The sequence below is a fragment of the Falco biarmicus genome, chromosome 4 (genome assembly GCF_023638135.1).
Source record: "Falco biarmicus isolate bFalBia1 chromosome 4, bFalBia1.pri, whole genome shotgun sequence".
Classification (NCBI taxonomy): domain Eukaryota; kingdom Metazoa; phylum Chordata; class Aves; order Falconiformes; family Falconidae; genus Falco; species Falco biarmicus.
In genome coordinates, this window is record NC_079291.1 from 94,213,347 (window position 1) to 94,232,843 (window position 19,497).

Sequence of the window (19,497 nt, forward strand, 5' to 3'; positions counted from 1 at the left end):
GTAATTGTACTGGACTAGCCTGTTCCAAAAAATATCACAAGACTCTATAGGCTACACTCAGTTCCAGGGTAGTTATAGTTCTTCTGCTTAGCTTCACAAGAAAGCAACGGTACAGAAGTGGTTTTTGCTGTTCTAGCGCAACTTTGTGGATTTCCTTCTTTAGTATTTTGGAAGAGATTGTTGGGATAGAAGCATAATGGCAACTCTCACAAATTCATCTGCTCTTGGGAGAACATTAGAAGTTTCACTGAAAATGCATAACTGTTCTTCTATGAAGAATTCAAACTGAACCTAAAGGAATTAAAAAGATACAAACCACACAACTAGAAAGCCACCTAGAAAGTGAATCGATATAGTCCTCTCATTTACAGAGGAAAACAAAGCAAGGATTTTTAAGAAATATAGAGGATAAGGCTTATAACTAAGACTATTTGAAACTGGAGGGAAAAAAAATGCTTTTTACTATCCATTTAACACTTAGAGGAACCAAGTTTCATACCTAGCTATTCGTAGGCTGCCTTCGGGTTCTTCAGAAAAAAAAATTCCATGTCCACACCACAGTTTCTCATCTGTAAAACTGCCATGATTCAGCTACTGACCCAGACCTCAGGTTTTCAGGGACAGAAGCGTTTCAGCTGTATCTGCACTGGGCATCTAGTCTGACAGATTTCTGGCCATGGCAGAAATCACCAGTCACTACGGTTAACCTTCTACTAATGCACTACTAAAATATGTCAAACATTTACTGACCAATAACCACCAGCTGAGTCTTAACCATAATTTTGCACTGCAGTACAGGGCCTGTTAGATGTTATCTGGGAGCCAGAGAACTTTATTAGCGCTGTCATAAAAGCTAAAGCAGAATCAATCCCTTGTTCCATCACCACTGACACTGCCTATTATAAATAAAATATCTATCAAACCATAGCAAATTTAGATCTTAACTGAAATGGCAACTGCTTTTGTGTCTTTAAGAGTAATTTGGTGGGTTTTTTTTAAAAAACACATAAGACAACAAAATTTAACCCTTTATTGTAAGGACAACCATAAATAAGCACCACCAAACTCAAGGAAGAAAAAAAAATTCCAGAAAAATCAAGATCTGAAGAACCTGCAGTGCAGATTCCTTTACTCCACTTGGAATTACTTACCCCATTACAAATCTCTACATGCTTTCACAGCAGGACGCTTGCCTTTGTGCTTATTTGGGAAAAGAAAAAAATCATAGCTTAGATGGTAGGGAAATATCTTCCAAGCAAGGATGATTAGGCAATGCTCTGCTTCAGGAAGCATTTCAAGCACTGTCACTTGATGGTGTCTAAGCAGAAATGAGAGGGAAAACACCCAAGGGATTAGCCTACAGAAATTTTCATGCCATGCAGGCTAGCTGAACTAGGAGGTGCCTTCCAGATGCATCATCTGCAATTCTTTTTGGCACCTTTCCTTGGCTTTAAAATACACTGTCTTCCCCCATGCCAGCAGCACTAACACAACATGATGTCTAGTGCAACTCAGCCTTCCGAATAATCTTAAATCACACAGCAAACAAGTGCTGTGTAATTAAATGAGTTAAAGACAGCTTTTGTAAGAAATTTACTTTTATGTGGCTTTCCAACCATGCTAATAGGAAGAAATAGTATACACCTGACATGGATGACCAGTTTTTGGCACAACTCTTCATCTCTAGGGAAGAAAGATATTCAAATATGTTTGGCTGTCCCTATTTAATCAAACATATATTATAGACTACTTCTATATTATAAATATAGAAATATATAATCTAGATTCTTCATTCCAATGCTAATCTTTTCTCTTCTAATGCTAAAACCTGCTTATCTGAAGATTCCATATAGCTGCAGAAATCTTCATGGGAAGAAATATGTTCTCATGTCATCTATTTTTGGCTTCCCATGCCGTGACAACGGAGGCTGGCCTGGTGTTTCTATATATGAATGCTTCTCAGGTAGCGGAGCAGCTACTGCAGATTGCCTGGCACCTGCTTGAGGATGAGGTGAACAGAAAGCAAAGAGAAAGTATTTTCGTTTCATCGAGAACATCTTGGCCAAGGCGTATTTGTAGAAGATAAAAAAAAAAAAGAGGAAAGTGTAAACCAATAAGGAATGAAATATTTTAATACTTTGGGAGCAGGAAATGCTAAAATCAATTCTGAACATGAACAGGTTTAAGACAAGAGGAACAAAAATGGCAGGTGTTGGGGAGAAATACCCTCTTCAGGATAAGTATTTTTAAAACCTGGTAGTTACATTTTGTTAGTTCTAATCTTCTTTTAATGAAGTAACTTCTGTAAAGGGAACATAAAAATATGGAACCTGAATGCCAATAGAAACATATTGTAAGTATGATACATCACCAACAAGTCTACCATTGCTGGGTTCAGAAAAAAAACTAATGGACTTTAAAGCATCTTCTCTTGCTTCCTAATATATTTTTGGAAGACCTAACTTTTTTAATAGAGCAGCTATTAAGAGAAAATAATTATGATTTGATTTTTAAGGGCCTGGATTTTCTCTTATATGTATCATTCTAACTGAGGAGTAATCCCATTCAAGCAAATGAGATGAGGTTGGTGTGAACGGATTTAAATGTGAACAGAAGCAGGCCCCAAGATATTTATGGATGGAATGAGTCATTCTTGTTCTGGTTGGATGATTACATCAGTGGAGAATTAGTCTATCATCATGTAGGGCCTGAGCCTCCTTTCTCTTATATCACCATACATCAGGAAATTGTGTAGAGTTCAGCATTCCACTAGCCTAAAACCAAACAGAATTGGAAAACCGAGCCCACAGCCCCAGACCCCTTTTACTAGTCGTGCATTGACTACAAAGAAGCTGCCCCTGTTTAAATCGGCACATTATCTGGTCTTCTCTCCCTTAGTCTGTTTACCTACCAAAACTTTCATATAAGTTATTTTAAGACACATTTCTCATTTAAACTGTTAGGTAACTGCGGTCATAAAAGATCACGTATCCTTTTCTGGCATCACATTGAAGTAATTTTTTTTCCATCACCTTCCAGTGACACATCTACAGAGATGGTAAGAAGAAATTGACTAGATAACGTGATTTTAAGTAGTCAAAATCCCCCTACACCAAACGCACTTCTGTGAGAAATCTTTAGCAGTTCAAGTCTGAGCATTTTGCAACAATTTCTGTGTCAAACAACTATGCCAGACCTGACAGTAGTATTCCATTTTTAGGCACACACTAGGTTTGGTGGTGCTAGAACAACATGTGATCCATCCATCTTATCTCTAAGAATAGGCGAAACCAGCTATTCAAGAAGCCAGCTCCGGGAATATTGTGGTGGGCTGCCGTGAGTGTCTAGAACAGATCATAGGAGGAGAAAAAAAAAACCCTGCTGGAATGTGTCCAGCAACCATTGGAGTTCCTGAAAAGTTTTTCCCTCATGGCAATGACTTTAAGGGTAATTAGAGGCAGAAAACCAAAATGGCAGCCTACAGATTTGCCAGACACCAGGTGTTTACCAGAAAATCTGTTCCCCAGCCAGATTGTCCCCGTTTTCAGTGGTTTCCATGGGCCTCTCCCCTACCAGACACTAGGCGGTCTGCCTTCCCTGTACATCTGCTCGCTTCTTGCTTCTGAGAAAGGGGAGGATTAAAACCACCTTCCAAGTGGAGAAAACCAAGTGTAGTTGCTTCTTGAATCCAGATCACCAACCCCAGAAACTGTCCAAGACCCACAATGATGTTTTACAGCAGCCTCTTTATGCTATAGGCACATACAGAGCATCGTGTTTTGCTGCTACCCTGTCCCTGGCCAGCCAAGGACACCGAGCTGCAGAGTACGGGATTTAAATAATTTCCAATGCAGTTTTATTTCCTACTACCACACTTGGTTCTTCAAGATATTCAAACACCAGGTACTGCAGGTATCATGGTATCACATTCATGTTATACTTTGCTAATACCACACAGAGTTTCTCTGTATTAAGTGGTGTATTTTATCTTTTCCCACCAATAAGAGACGTCTGTACCATAACATATCCCATAGGCAGCTTTTTTCAAATCCAAATGCCAAGGATATTTTTTTTTGAAAAAAGAAGATTATATATTTATTCAAAAATTAAATGAGATTAATAATTTTGAAAGTAATTTACAAATAGCAATCAGCCTTTGCAATGAAGGTCAAAAGAAAGAGGACACATTAGCAATTGAATATCTTCCCTCTCTTTAAAGTTTTAATACTGCATACCTGTTAATAATGGGAAATAGCCTTCTTCAAGAGTAGCATTTTCAAAAATTGGTAGGATCCTTTTGCTAATTTTAATCTTCTTTTAATAAAATAATTTGTTAAAAGGGATTATAAAAAAGCATGAAAATGGAATGCCAATAGAAATGTACTGCCTATACAATAAATAGTTAATGTATTTTCTAAATGAATGATTTAAAATAGCTATTAAAGTAAAGAGAATGAGCTTATGTTTCTAGTAATGACTTCTCTGCCTCAGAATGAAATCTGTAAATCCCTGATTGCAATTTCACATTCCAAAAGAACAAGCAGTCCTGGGACCAATGCTTATTGCCTTTATCATTAATACTAGCATACCCCATATGTGATTTTTATATCACTGGTTTGAATATTTAGATTTATACTTGCGTATGCTTTACATTTTAAATCTCATACAGCTATTCTGTCACAAAACTAAAGCTCTCCAACAAAGCTTTTTTTGTATGTACATGCATACATGTATACACAGACTTTCAGTATAACTACAATTTTATTCATAAGAGTGCATAATGATTCAGGCTGTGATTGTTAATAAAAATGCATTTCTAACCATCAAATTTGAGTCTATTATTCTAAGTTAATTGCATTTGCCCTAAAGAGACTTGCGACTGGCTGTCAGCCTATTTGTGTCAGTTCCATTTTATTCATCAGTCAATCTTGTCTCCTCTTTTTTCACATCCCATATATTGATCAAATAGATTTGTTAGCATGCCTCTGCAGCTTTAAAAAAGTTTTTGTTATTTGTCAGGTTTATTTGATTACTATATTAGTTTGCATGTTATCTTAATTGTTATTTCAACAGAAAATAAATGCCCTTTGATAGTCCCACAAGATTCCCATTAAATATAATCCATATAACAAGTCAGTGGATGGAGTGAATGTGGTAAGAAAATAAACACATTAAACCTGCTTTAAAAGGTGGTATTAATCTGCAGCTGTACTGCATTTGATCCAAAAGTCAGGAATAGAAATAAGTAGCGTGAAACAATTTTGATAAACATCAGTGCCATATCATTGCATATTATGCTATGTATAAAATACTTTAGGAAAAAGATGTGCGATATAAAATAAACTGAGGTCAGATCTGGAAGAGCGGGTTTTGTGGTTAACTGAAATGGAACGATATTATACATGGCTTTAGACACTAAAAATTAGGCTAGAGAGGCTGCAAGCAGAGGCAGGTGGAAATGCTCTGTTACATGGGACAAATTTTTGATAAGGAGAGAAAAGAGCTTTTAGGAAGGTATTTATTGGAGCAGAAGAGACACCTAAGCAGGTAGCTTCTTCCTCTGTAAAGGTACGGTATACTGTTTAATGAAATAAGAATTTAAGTAGATTTAAAAAATTGAAACAGCACCTTGTGCACATCAGTTACTCAGTTTTGGTAATGACTTCATGAAAACACAGGTTTTATCTCTATCTTCTCAAAAGGGAAGGTGAGGCAGCTGGTTTTTCCATGTGAAAGTCTCAGAAACCTAAGTCTAATACCTTCATCATCAGCAAGACTACAGAACTCTGCCTTCTGGCTTAACACTGGAGCTAGGATCTCCCCAGCTGGTACCTGAGTTTTAACAGTGTCAGAAACAAGCACTGTGGGAAATCAGCAATAACGTGCTTACCATCTCATTAAAAAAAAAAAAAAAGATTGAGAAATCCATGTGTCTTCAGATAGCCATTCAAGGCACAGAAACATTGTTTTAATAAAGATGCCACGAAACAATTTTGTGTTTTACCTGTGCTTAAAGACATTGACCAAACCCATAGCTTTCTGAAACTGAAATGTGGAATTTCCAGTTTTTTCAAGATTCTTGTGAAAAACAAAGTTCTTTCATTTCTTTGACCAGGATTAGTCTTTGTTTTATCTAACTTTAGTCATTAAAAGTTTGGATCCTGGTCTGGGTAATTCTCTGTATTTTGTCTGCAGCCAGCTGCAGGGGGATGGGGTAATAACAGGGACAGAACAAGTCTTCTAAAAAGAATTTTTTTCCTGGCTTAAACTCTTCTGTCAGGTTGGGATGACTTGCCAGCAGGACAGGCTTGTCTCTTCCATTGATTGCTGTAGGAACTTAGGCCAGGCTGAACATCTATCACACCAGCTACAGCTGGTATGGTCACCACCACCCCTAAGGGGACCTGTCTCATAGCAGGAGCATTTTTAAATGCCTGTTCTAGCTGCAGACACTTGAAGTACCCAATACCTAGATTATTGTTTTTCATTTGGAACCTCTTTAACAGTATTTCATACTAAAACACCACGTTAAAACTTCAGATGCCCTAAAATGAAGCTGAAATTTGCAGTTGTCCTAGAGCAGTTAGCAACACTCCTGCTATTCAGAAGCACACAGCATGATGATAGTTTCAAGCTAAACTGTTATGACCAGCTAGTATGGAATATAAACAGGAACAGATGAAAAGAATACAGCCTCAACATTTGAGACAACAAAGAAAGAGTGAAATGATTGCTACATAAAAGACATTTCAAAGACCTCCCAGAAAAGCAGGCATAAAAATCCCCAATAAAAAGGCTCAGCAAGAAAACTGTCACACCCCCTAATTCTCAGCAGACTTTAACAAGATGTTCGCATGAACCAGAGATTGTCTCCTTCCCCAGAAGACAAAAGGCACAGAAAACAATACTGTCTAGCATAGGATTAGGAGGCAAGAGGTAGATAAAAAGGATTCCTTAACCTTACGGTTAGAAACCCAAATCTCCAGCCAAAAGTGTAATCAGAAACAGACTGCAAACCTGTGTCACAATAATCGCAGCATCTTTCTTTATTCTTTGAAAACTGATACATTTTCTGAAGATCCTTTTTAAATGATTGCCACCCCAATAAATGTTTTGATGGCCATTTACAAGACAACGGCTGCTACCAAACCACAATTCAGCACACATGGCAATAGCCTTATTTCCCATTCTTTGTATTTCCACCATCTCCAACCAAGCAAAAACTGGATTACCAAAGCTCGCACCAACCTGCCAATAAACTGTACAACTAAAAGCAATGCTGTGCGCAATGCACTAGTCTTCTAACAAACGATCAGCTTACTGTGCCCTAAACCAGACACGTATGCAGATTCTTCATGCCAAACCTGGCACAAGCACGTGCTCTGATTGAAAATGAAACAACTTAGTTGTTATAACGAGCAACTTTAGATTTATTTAGTATTACTAATGCTTTTAAACAGAAGGCAGGGTACTGGCAAGAGTAGAAAACAGACTTGAAGGGGGAGGAAACCTACAGGCTGGAAAGAAGCTACAGTCTCCAAAGTTTGACCCTCCTGCTGTAGCTAACTAGTGACCATAAGCTGTAATAGCTGTAGAAGTTTTCTGCACAAAAATTTAAGGCTCTTTCTGAAGCTGAACAAGGCAACCACAAGACACTGACAACTGCATTTACAGGGCGTATATTAATGACATGACTCCAGCACCCAAGAAATCACATACAATTACAGACTACGCAGGTCCCCACTTTATAGGGGATTGAAGCACAGAAGAATTAAATGGTTAGTGCAAGCACTCAGTGAGGGACGGCCAGGATTTAAGCAGTCACCACCTCCAACAGGCAGTTGATGTTGCTGACCTTCCCCAGTCTTTCTGGTACCATCAGGATAGAAAAAAATCTATCTCTTTTCCTTCAGGAGCAGCACACTTGGAAACTACCACTCCATGCTCTTGTGCTCCTATTGTCTATTGGACCTTAAATTTCCTGCCTTAAGCTAATGTTCAGCGGTCTTGTTCCATGCAAGCTAGACACTACCTCAGAGCCGCCTCATTCTGTGGCGGATGAAATAATCCCTCTCTAAGTAAACTACTAGAAACCACTTAGAAAGAGGTTGGCAGAGATGCAACCTTAACCATTGTCATTTGTTATGGAAAGACATAAACAAATCACACTTCCCGAAAGAATCATGGCTTGAAATAAACACATGGAAAAAGGCATACGTTTCTGTTCTTTTTAGTAGAGCTTGGAGTGTAGAGCTTGGCTCAGACATACTTGTAGAATAAAAGGGAAAAAAGTAATCTACAGATTTCCAACTAAACTTTCTGGATCTCCGTCCAGGTGACAGCAAGTAATTCCCGACGTACATCCCCAAAGCACATAGCTAGCAGCATGCCGGACAGAGCAATACAGGGTGTGAATCACTGCAGAGCAGCCTGGTCTGCATGGTGGCATAAGCCAATTAACCTCTTCTCAGCCACACAGTGCCCCAGGGAATCCAGGTCTTGGTTGTGGTGTGGCATCAGACTCAGAAACCTTTGCCTACAAGCACACTGGTCCCCACGTCACAAGGAGCCTTGCTGCTGCCCTGCTGAAAGGCCAGCTGTGCTTGAATCAAGAGCCTGGCACCAGGACCATGGCACCCTGTCTGATGGCTGAAAATTATTTCCAGAACATATTTCCCCCATTTTATGAGCAAGCTGCCTTCTGGTTGCCACTATTACAAACACAACTTGAGATTTACAAGGTAGGCTAGTGTTTTTCAAAATTTGCATTTTGATCCAGATTTACCAAAAAACCTGCAGAACATTATTTCTTCAAACAACCCCTGTGGCACAAAACCCCACATCCAATGGGATCACAATGCCACCCAAGTATTCAGTCATTCAGATAAAACCTAGCTTTTCCCCTCCAAGCAGAGGGGAAATGCACAGTGCTACAGACACCGTGAAGTTTTCTGCTTTGCCACCATTACGGAGACACTCAGGTACCACAGTGGTGAAAGGCAGCGCAAAACCCTAATATACCTAAAAGCATGGGAAACATTGCTGTGCTGAAATAGAAAAATAAAGATGGGTGAGCTAAACTTAAGCCTCCACCATATCCTAAAGCCATAGTTTAGAAAACTAGACTGCATGTATTATAGCTGTTACATTTAAAAACTTATTCTGCTAGTTTCAAAAATTGAAAGTCCAGCATTTTCATATCTATCATTGGTAGGAACAGGGATGCAGCAAAGCACGCAGTTAATGAGGTCTGTATTCAGGTTCATTACCAGTGTTTTCCTCGGTTACAATTATTTTAATGAAGATTTCACCTAATTAAGATTTTCACGATTTGGCGTAGGAAGCAGATACAACACCTGATACAGTACACCCTGAAGCTAAACATTTCCATCAGTTTTAATGGGCATTAGGATGGTCCCTTCTGGACCGAGGCAGAGCCATTTCACTGGCCAGGTGCACGAAGACAACTCAGACATGAGGCTCCAAAAAGACACGGCAAAACCCATAAGCTTTACTTACTCAGAAACTCCGGGATGAACGCTGTGTTAGTCAGGCAGGATCCTTGGGCAGTCTCTACTCCTCTGAGCGAGACAAGTTGTGCTGACCATACAAAAACTGCTTGTGTCCCCTGGGGAAAAAAAAATATCTCAGTGAGGGGCCAGAGGATACTGGATCCTTAAAGGGAAGGGGTATCTCCCAGCTTCTATTAAGAGCTGCTTTTTTCCATGCTTCTGAGGTCAATTTGAGAACTAAGCCTCCAGCCTCAGCAGCCCAACTTTTCTCTGATAACACAGTTCTGAGGCATTTACAAAATGCTGTGGCTGTGTGGTATGACAAAGCCACCTCACCAGCTGAGGAGCTTGTCCTGCTTAGTGAAACCTTCTTCTGTCATTCTTATTTTCCAGAACTGGGAAGCCCCATTCTACAGCCCCTTGGAGGCTCAGGTAAGTCCCCCAGCTCCTCCCCACAGTACACAGCATCACACTTTTGCACCACTTCAGCAGTTGCCTTTCACACAAGAAAATGAGGTCAATTATTCCAATTCCATGGGGGATGTAAGCAATATTGATTTGCCCTAATATTAACTCATCATCTGTTACAGCCTTCAGGCCAGGTTTAAAATGAGACCATTATTCATATTAATGACTTAAAAAACATTTCAAAGTTTACTCAAAACAGCAGACCAAGAATAGAAGCACTTCGCAGTGGGCGAAGCCTACAAGCATGAAGATAATAAGCTCATAACCTCACTTATGAAAATTGAGTAAGAACCCCAAAAGGCTCCACCTGCAAGCCATGCAAAACTTGCTTCTTCAAATTCACAGAACCTCAGTAGGTTACTTTTGGATCAGACAACCCCCAGACCAACTCCCAGCCACCTTACAAGAGCTGATGATACCACACTTTACCTAGACACAGCCATGACATTGCCCTATTCCCCTTACCTGTATTTATCTATCGAAGAAGGAGGAAGGGCCATGGCCCCTCCCTTCCCAGCTGAGGATGTTTTCCTGAGTGAGGGTCCTCAAAACCATCTGACTCATACCACCTGAAAACCTTCAGAAGGGGAGATATGCCGATTTATCTGCTTCCTGCTCAGCCACAACAGAAGTGGGTAATGCTTATCTGCTCCCTTTACTTCTGATGATGACCCTTTATTGCAGAGTCCCAACTGGAGCCAACCAGAGAGACCCCCTCAGAGTTTGGCAGTGGCCTTCAGCAGTCCTCACCATGACCATTAATTGGGGTGTTGCTGATTAGAGGGTGAGAACACCAGGCTGTACAGCACCCACAGGCTAGACTCTTCCAGTAACAAAGAGCTGGCTGTGTCAGAGACCACATCATCTAAAAAAGTCCAGAAAGCACCATGGCCTACATTAAGACTTTTCTTAAGGGGGCACACAAGACCCTGTTGTTGCAAGCAAAAAGCCTGCACCCAACAGCTTTGCATCTATTGGTATTGCTAACACACATGATGCAAACTTTCTGTGCTGGTTAGAGGGCATGCTGCTGGGGCTTTGGTAGGCAAGGGCAAGGCAGCGTTAGTCTGCTCTGATAAAGCATGAAGAAGTAAATCATTCCGTGCAACTCAGAAGTCATTCAGATGGTACTTTTGGCATCCCCCCCCCCCCCCCCCCCCCCCAGCTTTTGTTCTGTCAGTCTGAAGAGAACAGCTCGTGTGATGTAATTTAGAATGGAGCTTTTTTAAAGCTTTCACTCAGGAAAAGCTTCAGGAGCTCTGGGGGTATAGCTTAGCTCCGAGAAATAGAAAGAAAGCAAGTTTGCATTGACAGCTTGATCCCAGAGAGAGGTGGCTGCCTGCTTGTCTAACAGGTCCTCTGGGTCTGGATGAGGCAGAGACAGAGGAGCAGTCATATTAAGTGAACGAGCGCTGCCAATGTTAAAGGAACAATTACCATTATTCTGCATAGTTCACTGTTTGCTACTGCTATTTCCTTCAATAAAGCCTCTTTTCACTTGCCAATTGGAGCTTGTCATGTAACAATATTTCTTATGCACAATACACATACTAAAATGCCCCTGTGTTTTTAATACATTTATAGTTGTTAACAATAGTGGTATAGTGACAGAAAAAATGTACTTGCTTTGAATACAGAATAGATTGAAAAAAAGAACAAACCAGAGGCCCTGCTCTGAAGGATTAATGGGGGTTAGGTTTTGCCTAATCTACGTTAAAGCCGTAACATCCATTTCACTGACACCCACTTTTTCGTCTCCAGGCCTGGGCTGTGACCTCCTTGCTTGGAAGGGGTTGCGCACCTGAGCCTCGAGCAAAAGCTTCAGTGAAAGTTTTGATGCGGGGAGGTGCTGAGGAGAGGACTAGGGTCTCCCCCTGCCCTGTGCCTGGGCAGCCCTGAGGGCGCTGGGCCAGGGGTGCTGCTCCAGGGCTTTGGCGAGCTCAAGGTGCTGCAGGTGGCCCCACCGACCCTTTGGTCCTTGTGCATGGTCCACAGACGGGTGGGAGTGTGCTGACCTACCAGCTAGCCTGGAAACCCCTGGTGTTCCCTGCTCGCAAAGGGCACCAGCACAATACCTCGAGAGTGGGGTTCCTTGCAAAGCAGGACAAACGGCCGGGCTAGAGAGAGGTTTGCATCTCACGGAGGCTGCAGGAGCTCTGCCGCTCTCCTCTGAAAGCTCGCACAAGGAAGATGTTGTGCTAGCGCTGCACTTGCCAACATTACAAAGCCAGGCAGACACGGCCACAGCAAAGGTGCCATGGTGAGAAGAAATTATGTGTTTGCGCTTCCAAGCAGGCTGAACCTAATATTTCATGCACCCAAATGAGCAAGCAGCTGTTTGGAAACCTTTGTAGCACAATCGTGAAGGAAACTTTCCTCTGCTATAAGATTCATGTACTCTGAGAACACTATTTTGCTCTAAACAAGTTAATATACACGGGAAAAGACATCCTGAGTGTTCCTGGACTCTCCTGCACTGTCCAGGAATAGTGATAGATTGCAAGTTTAAACACACCCTGCACAGCAAGAGAAGTGTATTTAATACTGTGAGCAGAACAGTTACCATGTTTGCCTTTGCCAGAGCCAGCAAGGCTACACTGTCCTAAAAATACTTATTAAGTAACAAAGAAATAGTGGATGTCACCTGTATGCCCCCACAATACAAGTCCTGCATCTTCAGTGTCCCCCAGGAAAAAAATGTTTTGTGAGAAGATGTATAGCATGATACATCTTCTGCTTCAGATATTGTTAATTGCTCAGTCTGTGACTGAGAAAACAAGCAAAGAAGCTCAGCGAAGGCTACCTTATTGGGGGGTGGTTTGGAGCCTGACCTGTTGAGCTCCCTGGAATTCTTTCCATTGACATCTGGTGATACTGGATCAGGCCCTTGCAGAGCTGAATAAATGGTTTCCCAGCACAGTCCAGCAAAGGCTGCTCAGCAGCATCTGGGGAGGTGCTCAGGTGGTAGTAAGATTAATAATGTTTGCTACAGAGGACAAGTCCAGCTCCCAGTTGTGTTCCAGTATGGCATGCAGATGAGAAAAAAAATGAAGTGTTTGGTAGGAATGTCTCTAGAAGATACAACACACAGATTACCACTCACTGCTAGATCTGAATAAAAGAAAAGCTTTTATAATATATTAGAAGACATGGGGTGGGGTGGGGTGGGGTGGTGTAGTCATATATTATCATGTAGCAATTTACCACAAATAAAACTTTAAGGACCATCTATGAGAAATGCTGCATCTTCTGTGATGTGCGGCTCTATTTGATGGTGTTTAAAATGTTTGGATATGTTTTAAGAATATATGTAGTTTTGATGGTGTTTCCCCCCAGCAAATCAACATGCTGACAGCCTCAGAGCTCCTCCAGCATTAACGCTGTGCAAGGATATCTTTGTGACCACCCCCGTGTGTAATAACCTGCTTTGGGAATACCCTCTTGGCACATACCCTCAGTGTCGTTCAGAAGGTGGCACAGTTGCCAAAGGGCTTGGGACAGGGAAGGAAGACACTGTGTCTTTTCATCGGACAGTTCACAAATTCTGCCCAGAGATCCCTCTGATATTTCAACTTCTCAGTAGATAGCACTTACGAAATCTGAAACTGAGAATCTTAAGTGCTTTGCAAATTTAACGATACAGAGTTTTACGTGGCAAAAAAATCTTTTGTAATAAACACAGTATTTTCTGTTTTACATTACCTATAAATTTTCCTAACTAAACAGAGTAATTGCACAAGCATGTCCATGGGTGAGACCTACCTTTAGTTACTGTGCCAGCATATTCAGTAAAGCCCTGTCCACTTCCGGCTACTCTGTTCTGGTTAGGATTTTGTTTCTGAAAATTGATCATATTGGCAGACAGTCTTAGTCTTGTTGATGAGGTGAGTAATTAACCATGAGAGGAGGGAAGGAAGACTGAATTAATGCCATGGTGCTGCCGAGGCAAGGAAAATAATGATGATGATTATAATAATAATAATAAGCGATTAAAATAGTAGTACAAATTCTAATACAATTGATAATAAAATGTTCAGGTTTTCTTTAATTGGAAAACAATACATACAATTCTGATAAGATAACGCATCAAAAATCTCCAGCTTCACCCTCTGCAGTGAGCAATAAAGAGAATTTGAGACTTTTGAGTTATCCCTGTGATACAAGAGGCAGCAGCCTGCCAGCACTGGGTGGGACCTGCCCCAGCACCCAGTGCAGGGTGTCCCTGCAGCCCCACCGGTGAGGTGGCCTCGGGGACACTGCATGGGTCTGTGCATCACCTGTCCCTGCAGCCCGGGAAGCGGACAGGGACTGGCATGGCCCTGTGGTGGCTGGGGTGACCTACTGACATTAATAAAATCAAATAGATGTTTACCCCTCCACTTAGAAGGGAAAGGACAGGGCTGTGCGCTTTCAGTTTGGGCTCAGTTTGAGACTTACTTGCTCTGAGTTTCTTTAATTATCCCTTATGGCAAAATGTCAGGAGAGTGCAGCCTTGAAACAGAAAGTAAGAAACAAAAGAAGATGGAAAGAAGACTTTAGTTTCCTTTACCAATGCTTTTTAGGGCTGCTTCATGTGATAGAGCTGCCACACCACCTACAAGATCCAAAAATCCAATCTGGAGCTTACATTCAACTTCAGAAATAGCCACTCCTTCTCGGAGACTCCCAGAGAGGATGATCTTCCAAGAGCTGTGCGAGTAACAGCAGGGTACTAGGATGCCCTGATCATAAACTGGAGGAAATTAATTCAAAACAGGCAAAAGGAAAAAAAAAATATTACCTATCAGTAAACAGTACATGAAACGCCAAGAGATCCCGCTGCTCTCTTACCAGCCCCAATTACTATCATGGATTTATTTCATGGAGGCTATTTCCTACAGTCACAAAAGCCAGGACAGAAATACAGACCTAAAAGAAAACTTGGTAGAAAAGAAAACAGTGGCGGAAGGAGTATTTGGAAGATCCAATCTAGAAACAGACCCTGGGGGCTCAGGCACTGCTCTCCGAGAGGATGCATGGCCGTACCCTGCACCCTGACTATTATGTTTTTGCTGCAGTTAACACTTGTTTCTGAAACTGTGAAGTTTCTGTGAAAATCTGGTGATTTATCTTGGTGCTTATCAGCTGAGGGCTCCTGAGACCCGGCGCCAAGCTCTGACACTAAGTGATGGGGAGCACAGGTCCCTGGGTAGGCAGCTCTAAACCATCCCGTGAACATGCAGCAAAAGCTTTTTTTTTTTTTGGTGAATGTTGCTGTTGTATTTGTTGAAAGCATGAATTATGTCCAGTCCCTAATGTGAATGACGATGTCTAATGCAATAGGGACATTTGAATAATACATAAAGATAGAATAATACATAAAACACATAAAACCCCTTTCATAGCGCTTGGTCCCCCGTCCTGCAAAGTCCATTACAACTCCAAAGTGTAAGTGAACAACATAAAAATCACACTGAAGCCTTCAATTCTTTTTTAAGCATTCTTAAAACCAGCTTTTTTTTCCTGCTTTACATCTTACTTTTTATAGTTAAAAGTAATTTTAAAGCAAAAAAGAACATAAACAATATACACTGACTCTTGACACTCCATTGCTTTTTTAAACTAGAATAATAAAAATTTGCAAATGAACAAAAGAGTGGGAGGAAGATATCTGATTTACAATGTTTTTGAGATAAAGAACACTATAAAAAAAGATCAATGTGAATAATAAAGCATTGTTAACTGAGTCATGACATTTCTATTCTCAGTGAAGATTTGAACAGTAGAGCTCTGCAAATGAGCACCTTGTGCCATTTTCAAAGTGGGAGGAAGACATATAATTATAATTTTTAAAGTGAAGAGAATTTTAAAAAATCTCTGTGAAAAAGTTTATTGAAAAACATATCGACATATCAATATGACATAAATTACTTTAATTTTATTAAACTAGGAGGGGGGAAAGCCTCTTTTTGAAGACTGGCTGCAGAAAGCATTCCTTGAAAAGAATTTTCTTTATTAAAAACTCTTTTGCTAAGATGAAACAGCACTGAATGTCAGCACTACCGTATATTTATTCTGTAACTCTTCCAACAGCTGAGATCTATAAAAGAAACATATTTTCAAAACAGTTTTAACCTCCATTGTCTTGATCATTCGTATTAACATTTTTCATGTCACCTATTGAAATCCCTTAAAGGAACCTTTTATTCAGTCAAAATTAATGAAGCCATTTTCTTAAACAGACTCCAAAAAGTAAAAGGGACATAATGTGCCGCATTTTATTTGACATACATTTTCTGCCATTTCACTTATTTGTGTGTTGAAAGCAAAACTTCGTATTTATGCTATCAAATCTGCAGAGAAAAGTGATTTTGAGAGCGAAAAGAACTAACTCTCCTCATGCTGTGTGTGTGCGATTTAAATCCACAGTGAAAATACAGCATTGATCAGATTACTCCAGTTGAGTCATTTAGTGCTTTGGCATTCCTGAAGTTAGGGCCCAGCTGTGAAATCACAGTTGGGGCCAAACTTTGCTGTTAGGTGAGTGCACATGGCTCCCATTTTCTTCAAAGGGAACGACACACATGGCCAATATTTAACTTTCACCTCTTCTATTCTTCAGCTAGCAAAGCCAGAACCGATGGACTATATGCAGGCAATTTCACAGAATTAAGAATATAATCAAGATTTCCCAGGACTTACTAGTATATTTGGGCTATATAATTCAATACACCTGAAAGTGTACCTGCTCAGCATATTCTGAAAATCAGGCCATCTCGAATGTCTTAGTTTAAGCAGGTAAAATCATAAATCATAAAAGGAGTATTTTGGCCATTGGATCCTTACAAACAGGGTGTAGGATACCTCTCCAAAATCCAAAGCTCCAGTTTCTGGGTTGCCTGAGATGCCCTGAAGACTTGGCACATCCCAACCGTTTTGGATACTGCATTTGCACACATATGTCCCCAGCCATTACCATTATGGGATGACTTGAAGCCAGTGCAGAGGCCTCTCTGCAGCAGCGGTCCCCTCCAGAAAGTCTAGATTCTGGTTCTGCAGATGCCCTGCGATGGACTGGCCTGCTGGGATGGCCCACGAGACCTTGAGGTGTAAGTGCCACAGAGAGAAAAAAGGATGCATCCCAAAATCTAGCTGCCCCATGGTATACGCAGATCTTTTTTTCAACTCAAGGTCAAGTGGAAAACTTTCCTACCATCCTTGCTGACTCTCCTCTTCACTTTCCCCCAACTCCATCTGTTCCTCACCCATCTCCTTCGTTCTGCACTCGCCTCCCTCTTCTTCCTGTGTCCATCTGTTCCCTCCTTCCTCAGCACAAGTTGGGGAAGGGAAGTAAATTCAGTCATTCACTGAACAGATTTCAAGATGAACCCCCTCCCTCTCCAGTTCTAACTTCATTCATCATGGTAAAAATTATAATGAATAGAGATGTTGAAGGTGAAAATTTATTAAGGATTGTGTTGCTTTCTTATATCAAAAGCAGTTAAAGCTGCATATAAACATTGGCTTCATTCATTTTTGTTAATATATGGTATAATTAGTGAGAAATATTAGTGGAAGTGCTTGCTACGCAGTCCATCAACACATGCCTGTCAGAGTTTAGGATCTGGGCCAAAATTTTTGCCAGTCCTGTGATAGATTTATAATAAGCCTATAGAAGGCTTTACAGTCAGCTGGGTCACTAATTCATGAAGTTAAAATGTATGCAATGAGGTCAAAAATTCACTATTGATAAAATAACCCCTCCCAGGATTGCACCATTAGTTTTGTTACTGCAACAGCAAAAAAAAGGTAAACCCAAAGCTCCTGTGAATTACCAGTCCATCATCATAAATCAGAAGAGAAGCACTTGCACAAGTTCATGATGTCATGTGAAGCCAAATATATATTTATAGCCTTGTGCACTGTTTCCTTATGACAGAAATAAGCAGTCTCTAGATCCCCTGTATCCTTATGCCTGAGCTCAGCGCAATGTAGTGGGCATGAAACCATGGAAGTACCCATGATACATCAGTCCAGAGCAGCTTGCTTCAGGTCATCTGTGATGCCCCCTCTCCCTCTGACCTCGCCCATGTGGGTAAGAGCAGTTCCCATGGAGTTTGCTCCATCTGCTGTAGGGATAGTCCCACACCCCCTCCTGCTTTGCTTCCCTAACCCTGGGGGAGAGAAGGAAGGAAGATTTAAGCCTTCAAGCCCTACACATGAAGTGGGTTGCCTGGCAAGGACAGCGGAGGTGGAGGAGCTCAGTAATCATGCGGGAACCTGCACTTGCCACCACAAGAACCTTGGCCATCCTGTCCACCACGATGGCAAAGACGTGGAGGTTGGAGCTTGGGCTGCAGTTTCCTCTGATGTCCTTTGCTGATGATTTAGGAACCTCTTCTAAGGTGTCTAGGGTGTTTGGGCATGGATGATACCTCACATTTCATCGCAGACCTCCCAGCCCTCAAATTTTCTGTACCAATCTGAAACAGGAACTTCTGTTTCCAGTGATCCTCTTCCCCTCTTTTCAGATGAAACTTTCTCTCAGCAATTTCTTTTATTTTTGGCTTCTTTTCCAGAAATGAGACAGAGGGTAACAGAAATAGTGTGCCATCCCAGTAACCTCCCCCTGCAAGGAAGCACACTTGCTTCTATTTGCCCCCAAAGCAACAACTCCTGAAGTCAACGGCTGTCACTAAGTGGCTGGGGGTGATAGATGTGCCAAACTACTTTATTTACATTATCCCTCTGCAATGTTGTTTTCTTCTTCCACCAAGACAGCTGCACCAGCTCCCTGCCTCTCCCAGCCCGCCCTGGGGTGACACCAAGCAGCGAGGACCATCCAGGTAAGCTGCTGGCCCAGCGCATGTGTCACATCGTGCAGATACTGCTGGCATCCCCTCCCATTGCTGCTGGCTCACAGACAATTACGTCCTTTAGACTGGCAAGGAAAAGTTATTTTGTTTTTCTTTTCACTTTTTCTTTTTTGAAACACAGCCATCTAACCTGGGTTTGGGTTTCATTTTACTATGAGTCTTTTCAAACCAAGTGAGTTCAGTTCAAGCCTTTATTCTTACAAGTTATGATCCATCAGGTCTGATGTAGCTCCGCCTGCTTCACCTCAGGACTGAATGGACATGGAACACAGCTCTTGCAGTGACGAGCATGTGATAGATTAAATAGACAGGTAGTGACGGCAGTTCATAGGATAACAAATGGCAGGAAAATCAGCCAGGCATTCCTTTGGTTCTTTTGCTGCACTGATACATGGAGACGTCTCACAGTAAAATCAAAGTTACACATCCTAAACTGGTAGAGTTTTCCATACGGTTCACCATTAAGCCCTGAGACTCCTTGCCACAGGGGTGTGAGGCAAAGGGCCACTACCAGGATGGGTTGGAAACAAATGCCACCAGAGAGTAGAGCAACAGGTTCCCTTGTCCTTTGCTCGTAGGGTGCATGTGAGCCCTGCATAGGGTGGTAGATTGGTTCTCCTCCTTCTATTTCAGTGACAACTCCCCTTAATCAGTTGCTCCAA

General features: G+C 41.4%; 1 protein-coding gene across 1 annotated transcript in view; it reads left to right on the forward strand.

The window, feature by feature from the left end:
• Nucleotides 1-19,497, forward strand: part of MDFIC2 (MyoD family inhibitor domain containing 2) — a 68,394-nt gene that overhangs the window by 39,451 nt on the left and 9,446 nt on the right. Inside the window, exon 2 of the mRNA XM_056335097.1 lies at nucleotides 18,737-18,805. Coding sequence (XP_056191072.1) covers nucleotides 18,737-18,805 — 69 coding nt within the window. The remainder of the gene's footprint in view (nucleotides 1-18,736; nucleotides 18,806-19,497) is intronic.